Source organism: Antennarius striatus, chromosome 11 (assembly GCF_040054535.1).
Source record: "Antennarius striatus isolate MH-2024 chromosome 11, ASM4005453v1, whole genome shotgun sequence".
Lineage (NCBI taxonomy): Eukaryota > Metazoa > Chordata > Actinopteri > Lophiiformes > Antennariidae > Antennarius > Antennarius striatus.
In genome coordinates, this window is record NC_090786.1 from 34,514 (window position 1) to 50,000 (window position 15,487).

Consider the following 15,487-nt stretch of genomic DNA (forward strand, 5'->3'; position numbering starts at 1 on the left):
GTGTGTGTGTGTGTGTGTGTGTGTGTGTGTGTGTTTGTGTGTGTGTGTCCTCCAAGCAGGAAGCTGCTGCACAGCATCAGAACCGTTTCCAGAACCAGAGGAGAGTCATGGAAATCGTTCTGATGCAGGAAAAATCATGTGGAACAACAGACAAAACATTTTGTTGGGTTAAGGTTAGGGTTAGGACCACTGCCAGGACTGGGTTAGAACCACAGGCTGGGTCTGGGTTAGGACCACAGTTGGGTCTGGGTTAGGTCCACATTTGGGTCTGGGTTAGGTCCACAGCTGGGTCTGGGTTAGGTCCACAGCTGGGTCTGGGTTAGGACCACTGCCAAGACTGAGTTAGAACCACAGCTGGGTCTGGGTTAGAACCACAGCTGGGTCTGGGTTAGGACCACAGCTGGGTCTGGGTTAGGACCACAGCTGGGTCTGGGTTAGGACCACAGCTGGGTCTGGGTTAGGACCACTGCTGGGTCTGAGTCTGGGTTAGGACCACAGCTGGTTCTGGGTTCAATAAATCAATCAAGTTTTATTTATATAGCGTTTAATCACATCAACAGACATTTCAAGGCGCTCTAACAGACAGAAAAACCCAACTGAACCCTCCAGAACAGAAGCGACAGTGGTGGGGAAAAACTCCCTCATTGAGGAAGAAACTCCAGGCAGACCCCAGACTCTTTTGGCCATCCGCCTTGACCGGTTGGGTGGAAAAGAAATAAAATGAGGATAAGGACAGGGTCAGAGAAAGAGAGACAGAGAGAGTCAGATAGTCCAGATAGAGTCAGTGTCAATAGACGATTGGGATTTTTGCCTTCAATATATGTTCCCCACCATGTAGTTGGTTAATTCAAGGCACAAGTGTTAGGACCACTGCTGGGTCTGGGTCTGGGTTAGGACCACAGCTGGGTCTGGGTTAGGGCCACACCTGGTCGGTACAACAGGGCGGTTCCCAGGTTTGATTGACTGATCAGTTGTTTTCACTGTGGAGTCACCTGTCAGTCATATTGCTGAGTCATCAGTGCTGAGTCATCGGTAGTGAGTTGTCTGACCCTTTTGGACTCGTCCTGTTGGAGCTTTAGGCCCGTTCAGACTGCAGCCAATCAGATTTCCTTCCATATCTGATGTCTAGGGATGACTGTTCACACTGCTTTTAGCAAGTGTCCAAATGCGATCTGGTTCTGTTCAGACTGGGACACATTATCAGCCGAGCTGACAGGTCACCATAGCAATGGTGTTGGGGCTGCAGTCTGAACTCAGGCAGCAGCGATTGGAAACCATGTTGGTTTTTAGGGATTACTCTCTGTGAGACGTCACCCCCCCCCCCCACGTGGAATAGGATTAATGGTGTTCTGGCGCCGGTCCGGTTCCACCATATGGGTGGCTTTAATCCCACCATGATGGATGCTCATATATGTTCTGTTGGACATGGACAGAAGGAAGCGTTTTGACATTTACATTTTAAGGGCTTAGAGGCTTTTATCGGGGGGGCAGAGGGCAGCCATATAGAAATCCTCTAGAACAAACACATGGATCAAAAGGGTTGTCGAATCCACGTTTCCAACATGTGAACGAGATGTTTTCAGTCCCTCATGAACGAGCAAGTTTGTACTCAAACTTTGTGTTTAGTAATGAGTTTGAGTCCAACTTGAGTTTTTCTGCTGATGCTTCTGAAAACAGGATGGAGGAAACTGTTTGGCATTAATCCTCAGTAATCCTCAATAACGCTGTTCTGTCTTGTCTCCTAAGTCCATATTCATTTTACTGACAGCATCGTGAAAACGACATGCACGACATCATGTATGGCAAGTATGAAATTGTGTATGACATGTGTTTTCCATGAATCTTTTCTAGTTTAGTTTATTTGAAAGGGGACAATACAATTTGACAAAACACATGATTACACATGGTCAAACAAGCCAGAATTAAACAGAAGGCTAGTTTTCATCTGTAGTCCTCCGGCCATGACGTATAAAAAGCTGTAAAATACATCTACAGGAGAGAAACATGGTTAGAGACTTGGTAGGATTAGGGTTAGGGCACTAATGGAATAAATGTATACATACAGGCTGTTAGAGCACACTATACCTAAATGCTGTACAATAAAATGCTGTACAATTTAAAGAGAATAAGACATCACACATAAACACAACATTTGATCACAACAGGCGTGTCTTTTAGTTTCAAGGTTATTTCTTCTTCTATAGCCCAGATTCACAAACAGTGTCTCAAAGGTCTTTACAATCTGCACATGGACGATATCCCTCTGACCTTTGTGTCCTGTAGCAGTACGACCCTCGCATCGGATAAGGAACAACTCCCCCCAAAACCCTTTTAACAGGGGAAAATATGGATGGGAGAAACCTCAGGAAGACTAGAGGAGGGACCCCTCTTCCAGGAGTGGACAGACGAAGCAATAGATATGACATGTACAGATTAACAACACAGTAATAATAACAGTAATAAACGTATGACAAAGACACGCTGATCCATCCAGTAGAGAGTCACCACCAGCCGATGAAGCACACAGAGGTCACCGATCAGAGGATCCACCCCTCTGAGGACAGACCAAACAGTGCCTAAGTCATTCAGCTCAAAAAAGTTAAAGTCAAGGTTACTCTGGCAAAACCCCAAAACCACAGCAGAACCAAATGAGGCAGAACCAGCACTCCCCTAGTGGATGGTGATGCAGATCCATTGTGTAGCTTTTGATATCAACAGCCACGGAAGCAGACAGAGGTAGCCGATTGCCGATGATCCACCACACAAAGGCCTGAGAGAGAGAACAGGAGAAGGAGGGAGAGAGATGGAGAGAACAGGGGGAGAGTGGTGCTAGAGGGACCAGAATAGCAGAGGATTAATGGGAGGCAGGGGCCTAACTAAGAAATCCTATGACTCGTCGGCAGGACTAGGCTAAACCTAAACATTGAGACCCCCCACCCCAATATTACTTATATGTTAGGTCGAACAGATATGTTTTGAGTCTAGATTTAAAGACATTTACAGATTCAGACTGTCTAATATTTATAGGGAGGTTATTCCACAAGAAAGGGGCCCGACAGGAGAAGGCCCTCTGGCCAGCTGACTTCTTTTTAACTCTAGGAACACACAAGAGACCAGTATTCTGAGAGCGGAGAGCCCTAGTCGGAGCGTAAGGTTTAACCAGATCAGACAGGTAGGTGGGAGCAGGCCCATTAATGGTTTTATACGTCATTAGAAGTACCTTAAAGTGGGATCTAACATGAATCAGGAGCCGATGTAATGCAGCTAGTACTGGGGTGATGTGGTCAAATTTCCTAGTTTTAGTTAATGTTCTTGCTGCTGTGTTCTGAACCATCTGAAGGCCCCTAGTTCTAGACCGAGGCAACCCTGATAACAGAACATTACAATAGTCAAGTCTAGAGGACACAAAGGCATGAATCAAAATTTCTGCATCAGCCATAGACAGAGAGGACCTAATTTTGGAGATATTACGTAGATGAAAGAAGGCGATCTTTGTCACCTCTTTAATATGCTGGTCAAAGGAGAGAATTGAATCTAACATTTTAGTGTTGATGAGCCACATTGTAGTAAATTGTTTTCAGGTTTCAGGACATTTTAAAGACAGACTTTTGAAGAAAAGTTAAAACCAGTGTAGATATTAGTGTTAACGTTTGCCCCCCCTCCGGCAGTGTCTATTATTGTCATTCAGAAAACAGATCATCTGAGAGTAATTTGGAGCTTCTCATGTTAAATAAAGCTTAATAAAATAAAAACAACTGTTTGGAGGCTCCCATGTTGCCCCTCTTCCCAGCAGAGTCAAAAAGGAGCAACTTGCCCTCGGCCACCTTAAATACCCTGTGTCCTAATTGGACGCACCTGTTGTGGGGCTCCAGGGCTTGATGAGCTCAACGAGTCGATCCCGTGTTCCAGCCAACTAGCGCTGACAGGTGACAGGTTCACACCCCCACACCTATCGACCTGGTTTGATCACACATCTGCTGTTACTCCAGTAAACCAGGTTTCACTCTGAAATATTACCGAGTCATCAGTTTATGATTGATCATAATGAACCTGCTGATCCAAACACCAGGCGACAATCGATCAATCGATTGATAAGTAGATCGATGTTAAAAGTTATTAAATGTGTTTCTATTTCACTGTTCTGTCAACCCCGACTGAAACTGAAACACACTTTATACGTTTGACATGAAATACGGCTTCATGATGAAATGTTGGAACAAATAAAGAAGATCCCAGAAAATTGAACTGTTCTGAGTTAGGGTTAGGCTAACACACACTCAGTGGGGCTAACACACGCTCAGTGGGGCTAACACACACTCAGTGGGGCTAACACACACTCAGTGGGGCTAACACACGCTCAGTGGGGCTAACACACGCTCAGTGGGGCTAACACACGCTCAGTGGGGCTAACACACGCTCAGTGGGGCTAACACACGCTCAGTGGGGCTAACACACGCTCAGTGGGGCTAACACACACTCAGTGGGGCTAACACACACTCAGTGGGGCTAACACACACTCAGTGGGGCTAACACACACTCAGTGGGCTAACACACACTCAGTGGGCTAACACACACTCAGTGGGGCTAACACACTCAGTGGGGCTAACACACACTCAGTGGGGCTAACACACACTCAGTGGGGCTAACACACACTCAGTGGGCTAACACACACTCAGTGGGGCTAACACACACTCAGTGGGGCTAACACACACTCAGTGGGGCTAACACACACTCAGTGGGGCTAACACACTCAGTGGGCTAACACACACTCAGTGGGGCTAACACACACTCAGTGGGGCTAACACACACTCAGTGGGGCTAACACACACTCAGTGGGCTAACACACACTCAGTGGGGCTAACACACACTCAGTGGGGCTAACACACACTCAGTGGGGCTAACACACACTCAGTGGGGCTAACACACACTCAGTGGGGCTAACACACACTCAGTGGGCTAACACACACTCAGTGGGCTAACACACACTCAGTGGGGCTAACACACACTCAGTGGGGCTAACACACACTCAGTGGGGCTAACACACACTCAGTGGGGCGACACACAATAATAATAGTAATAATAGTAATAATAATAGTTATAATGTAATGATAATAGTTATAATAATAGTAATAACAATAGTAGTAATAATAATAATAGTAATAATAATTCATTACCATGTTGGTACAGATCCCATTAAAGGTGCTTTTATTTCTGTTCTATGACATGAGTTCTACTGACTTCTTTCTAGATGTTTCTGCTAACCTGTTGGTGGACAAGCGCTTCACCAGGTGCCCCCCCTGCCCCTCTACCCCCCCACCCACACCCACCTGCAGTGTTTTCAGCTCTTGTTCTTGTGTTTCCTCCACAGCCATCCACGAGTTCCCCAGAGATTACTTCAGCAACCAGGAGCGTGTTGAAGGAGCCGTGGGTCTGCACGTCCTCTGTGTGAGTAAAGCATGACCCCCCGCCTCCAGGGGCCACCCGGGGGCCTCCAGGGGCCGGCAGGGGCAATCAGGGGTGGCCAGAAGCCCTGACCCACCGCCCTGTGTATGTGTGTGTGTGTGTGTGTGTGTGTGTGTGTGTGTGTGTGTGTGTGTGTGTGTGTGTGTGTGTGTGTGTGTGTGTGTGTGTGTGTGCAGGCGGTCTACATGTTCTACGCTCTGGCCCTGGTGTGTGACGACTACTTTGTCCCCTCGCTAGAAAAGATCTGTGAGGTAAGGATTTTTTTATTTATTTTTGTTATTTATTAGTTTAGCACATGTTCAGTACGAGTACAAAAACTGTGCAAGGTGGGAATGAAGCCTTATTAGGCTTGTACAAAGTTCCACACCTGCCTGTATCAAATTCAAGACATGCAGGCTAAACAATCAACTGGAAAAACAACAAAAAATTGCGTGTTGATTCCAAAAAGAAGAAGGCAGCAAAGACAAATCACACACAATCAGTACAAAAATGGATTAACAAATCTGTCAGAAGAACAGATGCAAAGATCAGGAAGACAGAAGGTATTTTATCAGACAATTTTTGAAAACAGAGGAGGAGGATATTGATCGCAGCGTTGGGCTTAATTCACTCCAGAGCTTAGGACCTCTAAGAGTGATGTTGGATTGGTGTTTTGAAGTTCGGGTATGTGGTAGAAGTAGACTGTTGTTGCTGTATCTAGTTTGATATGTATGGACACGTGTCGTGGGGGTGAATACATTCTGTAGGGTGACTGGAAGTTCTTGATTCCTATATATAAATTTGTGTGTGAATAAGCATGTTTGATAAATATTTTGTCAATGGATAGTACCTGGTATTTGTTGAATAGGGGTGCCGAGGTGCATAACTGTTAGAGTGGGAAATCATTCTAAGGTATTTTTTTTGTATGACACATAGTTTTCTTAAGTATGTAGGCTATGTAGCTGCCCAGACGATGTTGCAGTAATTGATGAATGGAAACATAAAACTAATATAAAGTTAAGTGAGCTGTGGAGTGAATTACGGGACAGACCTTCCTCAATATCCCGAGCATTTTTGCAGACCTTCTTGAGACGAGGTCAATATGATCAGACCATTTGAGACTGCAGGATGAACTGGGGGGGGCACTGCAGGATAAAGTGGGGGGGTGTTTAACGTCCTCCTTCCTTCACCACGTCTGTCCCCCCACCAGCGCCTCAATCTGAGCGAAGACGTCGCTGGAGCAACGTTCATGGCAGCAGGAAGTTCAGCTCCTGAACTGTTCACCTCTGTCATTGGTGAGAAGCAGCCGCACGCACACACACACACACACACGCACGCACGCACACACACACGCATGCACGCGCGCGCGCGCACACACACACACACGCATGCACGCGCGCGTGCGCACACAAGCACACACACACACACGCACGCGCGCACACACACACGCACGTGCACACACACACACACACAGAGCTTTGGGGAACTTCTGTGTCCACTGTGCAGGAGTCTTCATCACTAAAGGCGATGTCGGCGTCGGGACCATCGTGGGCTCAGCCGTGTTCAACATTCTCTGCATTATTGGAGTGTGTGGGATATTTGCTGTGCAGGTAAAACACACACACACATACACACACACACACACACGTGTCCATGTGAAGGTAACGTGATGTGTCCTCAGGCCATCCGTCTGTCCTGCTGGCCGCTGCTCAGAGACTCCAGCTACTACACCTTAGCCATCTCCGCCCTCATCGTGGTGAGGAAACGCCCACATAGTGGTTGCCATGGAGATGTGTTCACAGCAGTGACTCTGTCATCTTTCTGTTTCACATTACAGTTCATTTACGATGAAAAAGTGGTTTGGTAAGTGTTCCTTCAGAGCCTGTGAGTGAGTGAATGAGAGGCGATGACTAGTCTGACTGGTCTGACTGTGATCTGACTGGTCTGACTGTGATCTGACTGGTCTGACTGTGATCTGACTGGTCTGACTGTGATCTGACTGGTCTGACTGTGATCTGACTGGTCTGACTGTAGTGTCACTGTGATCTGACTGTTATGACTGTAGTCTGGCTGGTCTGATTCTTCTGACTGTAGTGTCACTGTGATCTGACTGGTCTGACTGTGATCTGACTGGTCTGACGGTGATCTGACTGGTCTGACTGTAGTGTCACTGTGATCTGACTGTTATGACTGTAGTCTGGCTGGTCTGATTCTTCTGACTGTAGTGTCACTGTGATCTGACTGGTCTGACTGTGATCTGACTGGTCTGACTGTGATCTGACTGGTCTGACTGTAGTGTCACTGTGATCTGACTGTAGTCTGACTGTGATCTGGTCCCTTGCAGGTGGGAGGCGCTCACCCTGATCCTCATGTACTTTGTCTACATCCTGATCATGAAGTGAGTGACGCAACCCCTTCCTTACAACACCTGCTGGTCTTACGCATTATGACATCATGAGCATCACTTCCTCTGTGACCGCCGTCCAGAGTCTGGCTCCGCCCTCCAGAGTCTGGCTCCGCCCTCCAGAGTCTGGCTCCGCCCTCCAGAGTCTGGGTCCTGCCCGGAGTTTCTTCCTCAATGAGGGAGTTGTTATGCTCTGGAGGGTTCTGTTGGGTTTCTCTGTCTGTTGAAGCGCTTTGGAATGTCTGATGATGTGTTTGACCCCTAAATAAATAAAGGTTGATTGATTGATTGATTGATCAGAACTGATGCCCACATGCACCCAGTCAGCCGTGAATATTTGTCTGCTTTCAGTAACAGTTGGTTGCGTAAAGCACACACCAGTGACTAAAATCATGTGACCTCTGACCCTGTCGCCTGTCAGGCTGAATTCCCATGTGGTTCGGTTCCTGGAGCGGCGCAGGAAGAACTCGTCGGCCCTGAGGAACGGCGCGGCGAGCGGCGGCGAGCTGGACGACGGCTGCGACGCCACCTCCGTCCTGCTGAAGAAAGGTGAGCCGTCACACGTGTGTGCGTGTGCTCCTGTGGTGTACAGCGTCTAACGAGACGTGTTGCGTGTGGCCGGCAGCCAATCACCACAGGAAGCCGTCGGTGCTGATGGTGGACGAGCTGCTGTCGGCGTACCCCCACCAGCTCTCCTTCTCTGAGGCCGGCATGAGGATCATGATCACCAGCCACTTCTCCCCCAGGACCCGCCTCACCATGGCGTCACGTATGCTGATCACTGAGGTGGGGGTCCACCCAGATGCACTGCTACGCCCCCGGGCGACGCCCTGATGGCGGTGTGTCTTGTTTGCAGAGGCAGCGACTCATCAGCTCGCGGACGTTGACCAACGGCGACTCGGAGGCGCCCGTGAAAGCCGGCGGGCGCAGGGGGGTGGAGAACGGCCTGTCGGGGGCCGAGAGGGGCGGTCGCCACGACAACCAGGAGGAAGGCAACGAGACGGAGAATGAAGACAACGAGAACAACGAGAACGATGGAGAGGAAGAGGAGGGGGAGGGCCCCTTTGTGCCCTTCCAGTGCCCAGGTAGCGCCGGTGGGGGGGGGGCATTCTTAGTTTGTCCCACAACAGAATCTTTCCCGTAATAATCAGTGATGCGTTCAGAGCTGCAGGTCCTTCCAGGCTCATCCCAGGGTCTGGAGGTTCTTGACCCAGTTTTAGCATGGGGGGACTAACTCTATTCTGTTGTGTGTCTCCTGACTGACCCCCCCCCCGTCTGTCCAGCTGGTGCCTGTGATAAACTCAAGTGGCTCCTGGCCTGGCCCCTCTGCCTGCTGCTCTACTTCACCGTCCCCAACTGCTCCACCCCCCGCTGGGACAACTGCTTCCTGCTGTCCTTCGGCGCCTCCACCCTCTGGATCGCCGCCTTCTCCTACGTCATGGTCTGGATGGTGAGGGTCCCCCGCTCTGTCACACCTCTAGGTGGAGGGTTGTGTTCCATTAAGTATGGGGGTTTATTGTGTGAATGGGTTAGGGGGGGCTCTGAGGATAGGTGGAACCTGAAATCAGGACAGTTTGGCATCAGATGGACGGGGCGCTGACACCCCTAAAACAAACAGGAAACAGCCACGGCCTCACGGTTAGAGACGCTGGACGGTGTTTGGACCAATCACAGCGCTCCATCTGCCTGTGTGGTTCATTCCCACCGCCGCCTCCACACCAGACGCTGCTCCATGTTAGCGTATTAGCATTGATGGGTCGGGACGGTGAACACTACATAACAGCTCATACACAGAGTAGCGTTAGCATGATGTAGCTTCTGGCTAATGACCGCTGAACATTTTAGCGGCGTGGGGGCCACCAGAGCCGCTCAGACGCACATTTTAGAAAGATTGAATCGCTCCTTAATCACGCTTTAAAAAGAGGGCGGCGATCAGTGACACACCTGATAAAGTGATCAAAGGAAATGAACCCCAGTTTGTCTGAGGTGCACCAATGATGATGATGATCATCATCATCATCATCATCATCATTGTGGTGTTAGAATCATGCATTGTGTTCCTGACAGAGACACGCCCACTGCCAAAGCACAGTAATCACCGTCCGCGAGTCCATCTGTCTGTCTATCCATCTATCAGTCCATTGTAGTGGGTTAGGGTTAGGGGTTTAGGGTTAGGGGTTAAGGGTTAGGGGTTTAGGGTTAGGGGTTTAGGGTTAGGGGTTAAGGGTTAGGGGTTAGGGGTTTAGGGTTAGGGGTTAAGGGTTAGGGTTTAGGGTTTAGGGTTAGGGGTTAAGGGTTAGGGGTTAAGGGTTAGGGGTTTAGGGTTAGGGGTTTAGGGTTAGGGGTTAAGGGTTAGGGGTTAAGGGTTAGGGGTTAGGGGTTTAGGGTTAGGGGTTAAGGGTTAGGGTTTAGGGTTTAGGGTTAGGGGTTAAGGGTTAGGGGTTAAGGGTTAGGGGTTTAGGGTTAGGGGTTTAGGGTTAAGGGTTAGGGGTTTATGATTAGTGGGTTTAGGGTTAGGGGTTTAGGGTTAGGGGTTTATGGTTAGGGGTTTAGGGTTAGGAGTTTAGGGTTAGAGGGTTAGGGTTAGGGGTTTTGGGTTAGGTGTTTAGGGTTAGGAGTTTAGGGTTAGGGGTTTAGGGTTAGGGGTTTATGATTAGTGGGTTTAGGGTTAGGGGTTTATGGTTAGGGGTTTAGGGTTAGGAGTTTAGGGTTAGGGGTTAAGGGTTAGGGGTTAAGAGTTAGGGGTTTAGGGTTAGGGGGTTAGGGTTAGGGGGTATACTTCAGCAAAACTGAAATAAAGACTCAGGAATGTTTTACAACCAAAAAAAGAATTGTTTCGTTTGATTCTCAAACATCAGGATGTAACACCAGATCAGTCGGGAAAACAGCCGTGAACTCACAGCCCTTAACTCTTTTTATACCTCACAGGTACACGTTTGTGTGTTCGGATGTGTGTGCATGTGTGGGTGTGGGTGTCTTTTTCTTGATGGGAAAACAGGAAACATTGGGTTTCCAGTTAAACACCCAACAACCAATGTCACTCTGACCTCATCCTGTCTGTCCGGTTTTACATGATTGAGTTCTTCACCGCCAAAACCGACCTGTCCCCTGGATGTGTGTAACTATTTTAACTATTTATGACTGTACTTCAGGTTTGACAAAGCCATGCGTTATTTGGCCCCCCCACCGTCTGTCTGTCCCTCAGGTGACGGTGATCGGTTTCACTCTCGGCATCCCAGACGTCATCATGGGCATCACCTTCCTGGCAGCTGGGACCAGCGTCCCCGACTGCATGGCCAGCCTGATCGTAGCCCGACAAGGTACACACACACACACACACACACACACACACCAGAGGGAAGGAGATGACAGAGGAATGGGCGGGGCTCCGTGTGGGGCTCGCCCCCCCATCCCGGTTCACCCGTCTATCTGCTGGCTTCCTGCTTCCTGTGGGATGTCCGTGAGATAGGCAGCGCATTGGCACAGGCCACGCCTCCTGAGCAGCTGCTCCTCCCTCTGACCCCACCCCCCCTCTGTGTGTGTCTGTCCAGGGATGGGGGACATGGCCGTGTCCAACTCCATTGGCAGCAACGTGTTTGACATCCTGGTGGGGCTGGGGCTCCCCTGGGCCCTGAAGACTCTGGCCATCAACTACGGCTCCGATGTAAGTAGCGCCCCCCAGGGGTCACACGCGTCTCCCAGCAGGGACCTGACTGCTGACGGGTGGCAGGAACGTGTCCTCTTTGGGCTGGAGCCCAAAAAGAGAACCAACCTTGTTCTCCTCCATTGCCCCCCCCCCCAGTCTGTCTGTCTAGGCTCGGGGGCTAAGCCCCACCAACATCCCACTATCCTCCTGTTGCTCCGGTTACCGGTGTTCCCGGTATCTCTGGGGGGTTTTGATCCATGACCTTCCTGCTGGGGGGCAACAACCCCCCTCGATGGTTTCCTCTTGACATGAGGACTGGATGTGATGGAGGTCTTCAATAACGGAGGATCCTTTAAATGTCAGGAACTCCCCACCTCTGAAACCTCATAGGTTCACTGCCAGGACGGGGGGTGGGGGGGTCCTGGTGTAACATGCAGGCACACATTAGCACCGCTGGCAGCTCATTGGAGGACATTCAGTAACACATCATCACATCGTCCTGTATAGAATCAGAACACCAACGGAGAAACTGTCACTCATGTTTTCATCAATAAAGTAAAAATACAGGAAACAGAACCAGATGCGTGTGAAGAACCAGAACCATCTGGAACAGAACCATCTGGAACAGAACCAGACGTGTGAAGAACCAGAACCATCTGGAACAGAACCAGACGCGTGTGAAGAACCAGAACCATCTGGAACAGAACCATCTGGAACAGAACCAGACGCGTGTGAAGAACCAGAACCATGTGGAACAGAACCATCTGGAACAGAACCAGACGTATGAAGAACCAGAACCATCTGGAACAGAACCAGACGCGTGTGAAGAACCAGAACCATGTGGAACAGAACCATCTGGAACAGAACCAGACGTATGAAGAACCAGAACCATCTAGAACAGAACCAGACGCGTGTGAAGAACCAGAACCATCTGGAACAGAACCATCTGGAACAGAACCAGACGTGTGAAGAACCAGAACCATCTGGAACAGAACCATCTGGAACAGAACCAGACGCGTGTGAAGAACCAGAACCATCTGGAACAGAACCATCTGGAACAGAACCAGACGCGTGTGAAGAACCAGAACCATCTGGAACAGAACCATCTGGAACAGAACCAGACGCGTGTGAAGAACGAGAACCATCTGGAACAGAACCAGACGCGTGTGAAGAACCAGAACCATGTGGAACAGAACCATCTGGAACAGAACCAGACGTATGAAGAACCAGAACCATCTGGAACAGAACCAGACGCGTGTGAAGAACCAGAACCATCTGGAACAGAACCATCTGGAACAGAACCAGACGCGTGAAGAACCAGAACCATCTAGAACAGAACCAGACGCGTGTGAAGAACCAGAACCATCTGGACCAGAACCATCTGGAACAGAACCAGACGCGTGTGAAGAACCAGAACCATCTGGAACAGAACCATCTGGAACAGAACCAGACGCATGAAGAACCAGAACCATCTAGAACAGAACCAGACGCGTGTGAAGAACCAGAACCATCTGGAACAGAACCATCTGGAACAGAACCAGACGTGTGTGAAGAACCAGAACCATCTGGAACAAACCATCTGGAACAGAACCAGACGTGTGAAGAACCAGAACCATCTGGAACAGAACCAGACGCGTGAAGAACAGAACCATCTGGAACAGAACCATCTGGAACAGAACCAGACGTGTGAAGAACCAGAACCATCTGGAACAGAACCAGACGCGTGTGAAGAACCAGAACCATGTGGAACAGAACCATCTGGAACAGAACCAGACGCGTGTGAAGAACCAGAACCATGTGGAACAGAACCATCTGGAACAGAACCAGACGCGTGTGAAGAACCAGAACCATGTGGAACAGAACCATCTGGAACAGAACCAGACGTGTGAAGAACCAGAACCATCTGGAACAGAACCAGACGTGTGAAGAACCAGAACCATCTGGAACAGAACCATCTGGAACAGAACCAGACGCGTGTGAAGAACCAGAACCATCTGGAACAGAGCCATCTGGAACAGAACCAGACGCGTGTGAAGAACCAGAACCATGTGGAACAGAACCATCTGGAACAGAACCAGACGTGTGTGAAGAACCAGAACCATCTGGAACAGAACCAGACGTGTGAAGAACCAGAACCATCTGGAACAGAACCAGACGCGTGAAGAACCAGAACCATCTGGAACAGAACCATCTGGAACAGAACCAGACGCGTGTGAAGAACCAGAACCATCTGGAACAGAACCATCTGGAACAGAACGAGACGCGTGTGAAGAACCAGAACCACCTGGAACAGAACCATCTGGAACAGAACCAGACGTGTGAAGAACCAGAACCATCTGGAACAGAACCAGACGTGTGAAGAACCAGAACCATCTGGAACAGAACCATCTGGACCAGAACCATCTGGAACAGAACCAGACGCGTGTGAAGAACCAGAACCATGTGGAACAGAAACATCTGGAACAGAACCAGACGTGTGGAGAACCAGAACCATCTGGAACAGAACCAGACGCGTGTGAAGAACCAGAACCATCTGGAACAGAACCATCTGGAACAGAACCAGACGCGTGAAGAACCAGAACCATCTAGAACAGAACCAGACGCGTGTGAAGAACCAGAACCATCTGGAACAGAACCATCTGGACCAGAACCATCTGGAACAGAACCAGACGCGTGTGAAGAACCAGAACCATCTGGAACAGAACCATCTGGAACAGAACCAGACGTGTGAAGAACCAGAACCATCTGGAACAGAACCATCTGGACCAGAACCATCTGGAACAGAACCAGACGCGTGTGAAGAACCAGAACCATGTGGAACAGAAACATCTGGAACAGAACCAGACGTGTGGAGAACCAGAACCATCTGGAACAGAACCAGACGCGTGTGAAGAACCAGAACCATCTGGAACAGAACCATCTGGAACAGAACCAGACGCGTGAAGAACCAGAACCATCTAGAACAGAACCAGACGCGTGTGAAGAACCAGAACCATCTGGAACAGAACCATCTGGACCAGAACCATCTGGAACAGAACCAGACGCGTGTGAAGAACCAGAACCATCTGGAACAGAACCATCTGGAACAGAACCAGACGCGTGAAGAACCAGAACCATCTAGAACAGAACCAGACGCGTGTGAAGAACCAGAACCATCTGGAACAGAACCATCTGGACCAGAACCATCTGGAACAGAACCAGACGCGTGTGAAGAACCAGAACCATCTGGAACAGAACCATCTGGAACAGAACCAGACGTGTGTGAAGAACCAGAACCATCTGGAACAGAACCATCTGGAACAGAACCAGACGCGTGAAGAACCAGAACCATCTAGAACAGAACCAGACGCGTGTGAAGAACCAGAACCATCTGGAACAGAACCATCTGGACCAGAACCATCTGGAACAGAACCAGACGCGTGTGAAGAACCAGAACCATCTGGAACAGAACCATCTGGAACAGAACCAGACGTGTGTGAAGAACCAGAACCATCTGGACAAGAACCATCTTGAACAGAACCATCTGGAACAGAACCAGACACGTGAAGAACCAGAATCATCTGGAACAGAACCAGACGCGTGAAGAACCAGAACCATCTGGAACAGAACCAGACGCATGAAGAACCAGAACCATCTGGAACAGAACCAGACACGTGTGAAGAACCAGAACCATCTGGAACAGAACCATCTGGACCAGAACCATCTGGAACAGAGCCGACACAACCAGCCTTAAAAAGCCTCAGGATCATCAACCTGATAAGGTCCAGGTGTGGAGAGGAATCACAGGTGTGGAGACGAGGCTCCGCCCACGTGTTCCACCTCTCCTGCTGCCACGCCCCCACACAGCAGAGTAGCAACACGTCTCAGACGTGACACACACACATGTTCAGTTTGTATGTGAGTCGATGGTTTATGAGACAAAATGTAAAAACAGAGAAACGTGAAGCTGATTAGAATAATCTGAGTATCAGGACCTGTATCAGGACCAGAGTCCT

General features: G+C 49.4%; 1 protein-coding gene across 1 annotated transcript in view; it reads left to right on the forward strand.

Moving 5' to 3' along the window:
• LOC137604021 (sodium/potassium/calcium exchanger 3-like) overlaps positions 1-15,487 on the forward strand; it is a 45,524-nt gene that overhangs the window by 27,700 nt on the left and 2,337 nt on the right. The window contains exons 3-15 of the mRNA XM_068327935.1: positions 5,369-5,445; positions 5,640-5,714; positions 6,653-6,737; positions 6,949-7,052; positions 7,124-7,198; positions 7,280-7,305; positions 7,787-7,840; positions 8,268-8,395; positions 8,472-8,632; positions 8,703-8,931; positions 9,130-9,296; positions 11,052-11,166; positions 11,398-11,510. Coding sequence (XP_068184036.1) covers positions 5,369-5,445; positions 5,640-5,714; positions 6,653-6,737; positions 6,949-7,052; positions 7,124-7,198; positions 7,280-7,305; positions 7,787-7,840; positions 8,268-8,395; positions 8,472-8,632; positions 8,703-8,931; positions 9,130-9,296; positions 11,052-11,166; positions 11,398-11,510 — 1,409 coding nt within the window. The remainder of the gene's footprint in view (positions 1-5,368; positions 5,446-5,639; positions 5,715-6,652; positions 6,738-6,948; positions 7,053-7,123; positions 7,199-7,279; positions 7,306-7,786; positions 7,841-8,267; positions 8,396-8,471; positions 8,633-8,702; positions 8,932-9,129; positions 9,297-11,051; positions 11,167-11,397; positions 11,511-15,487) is intronic.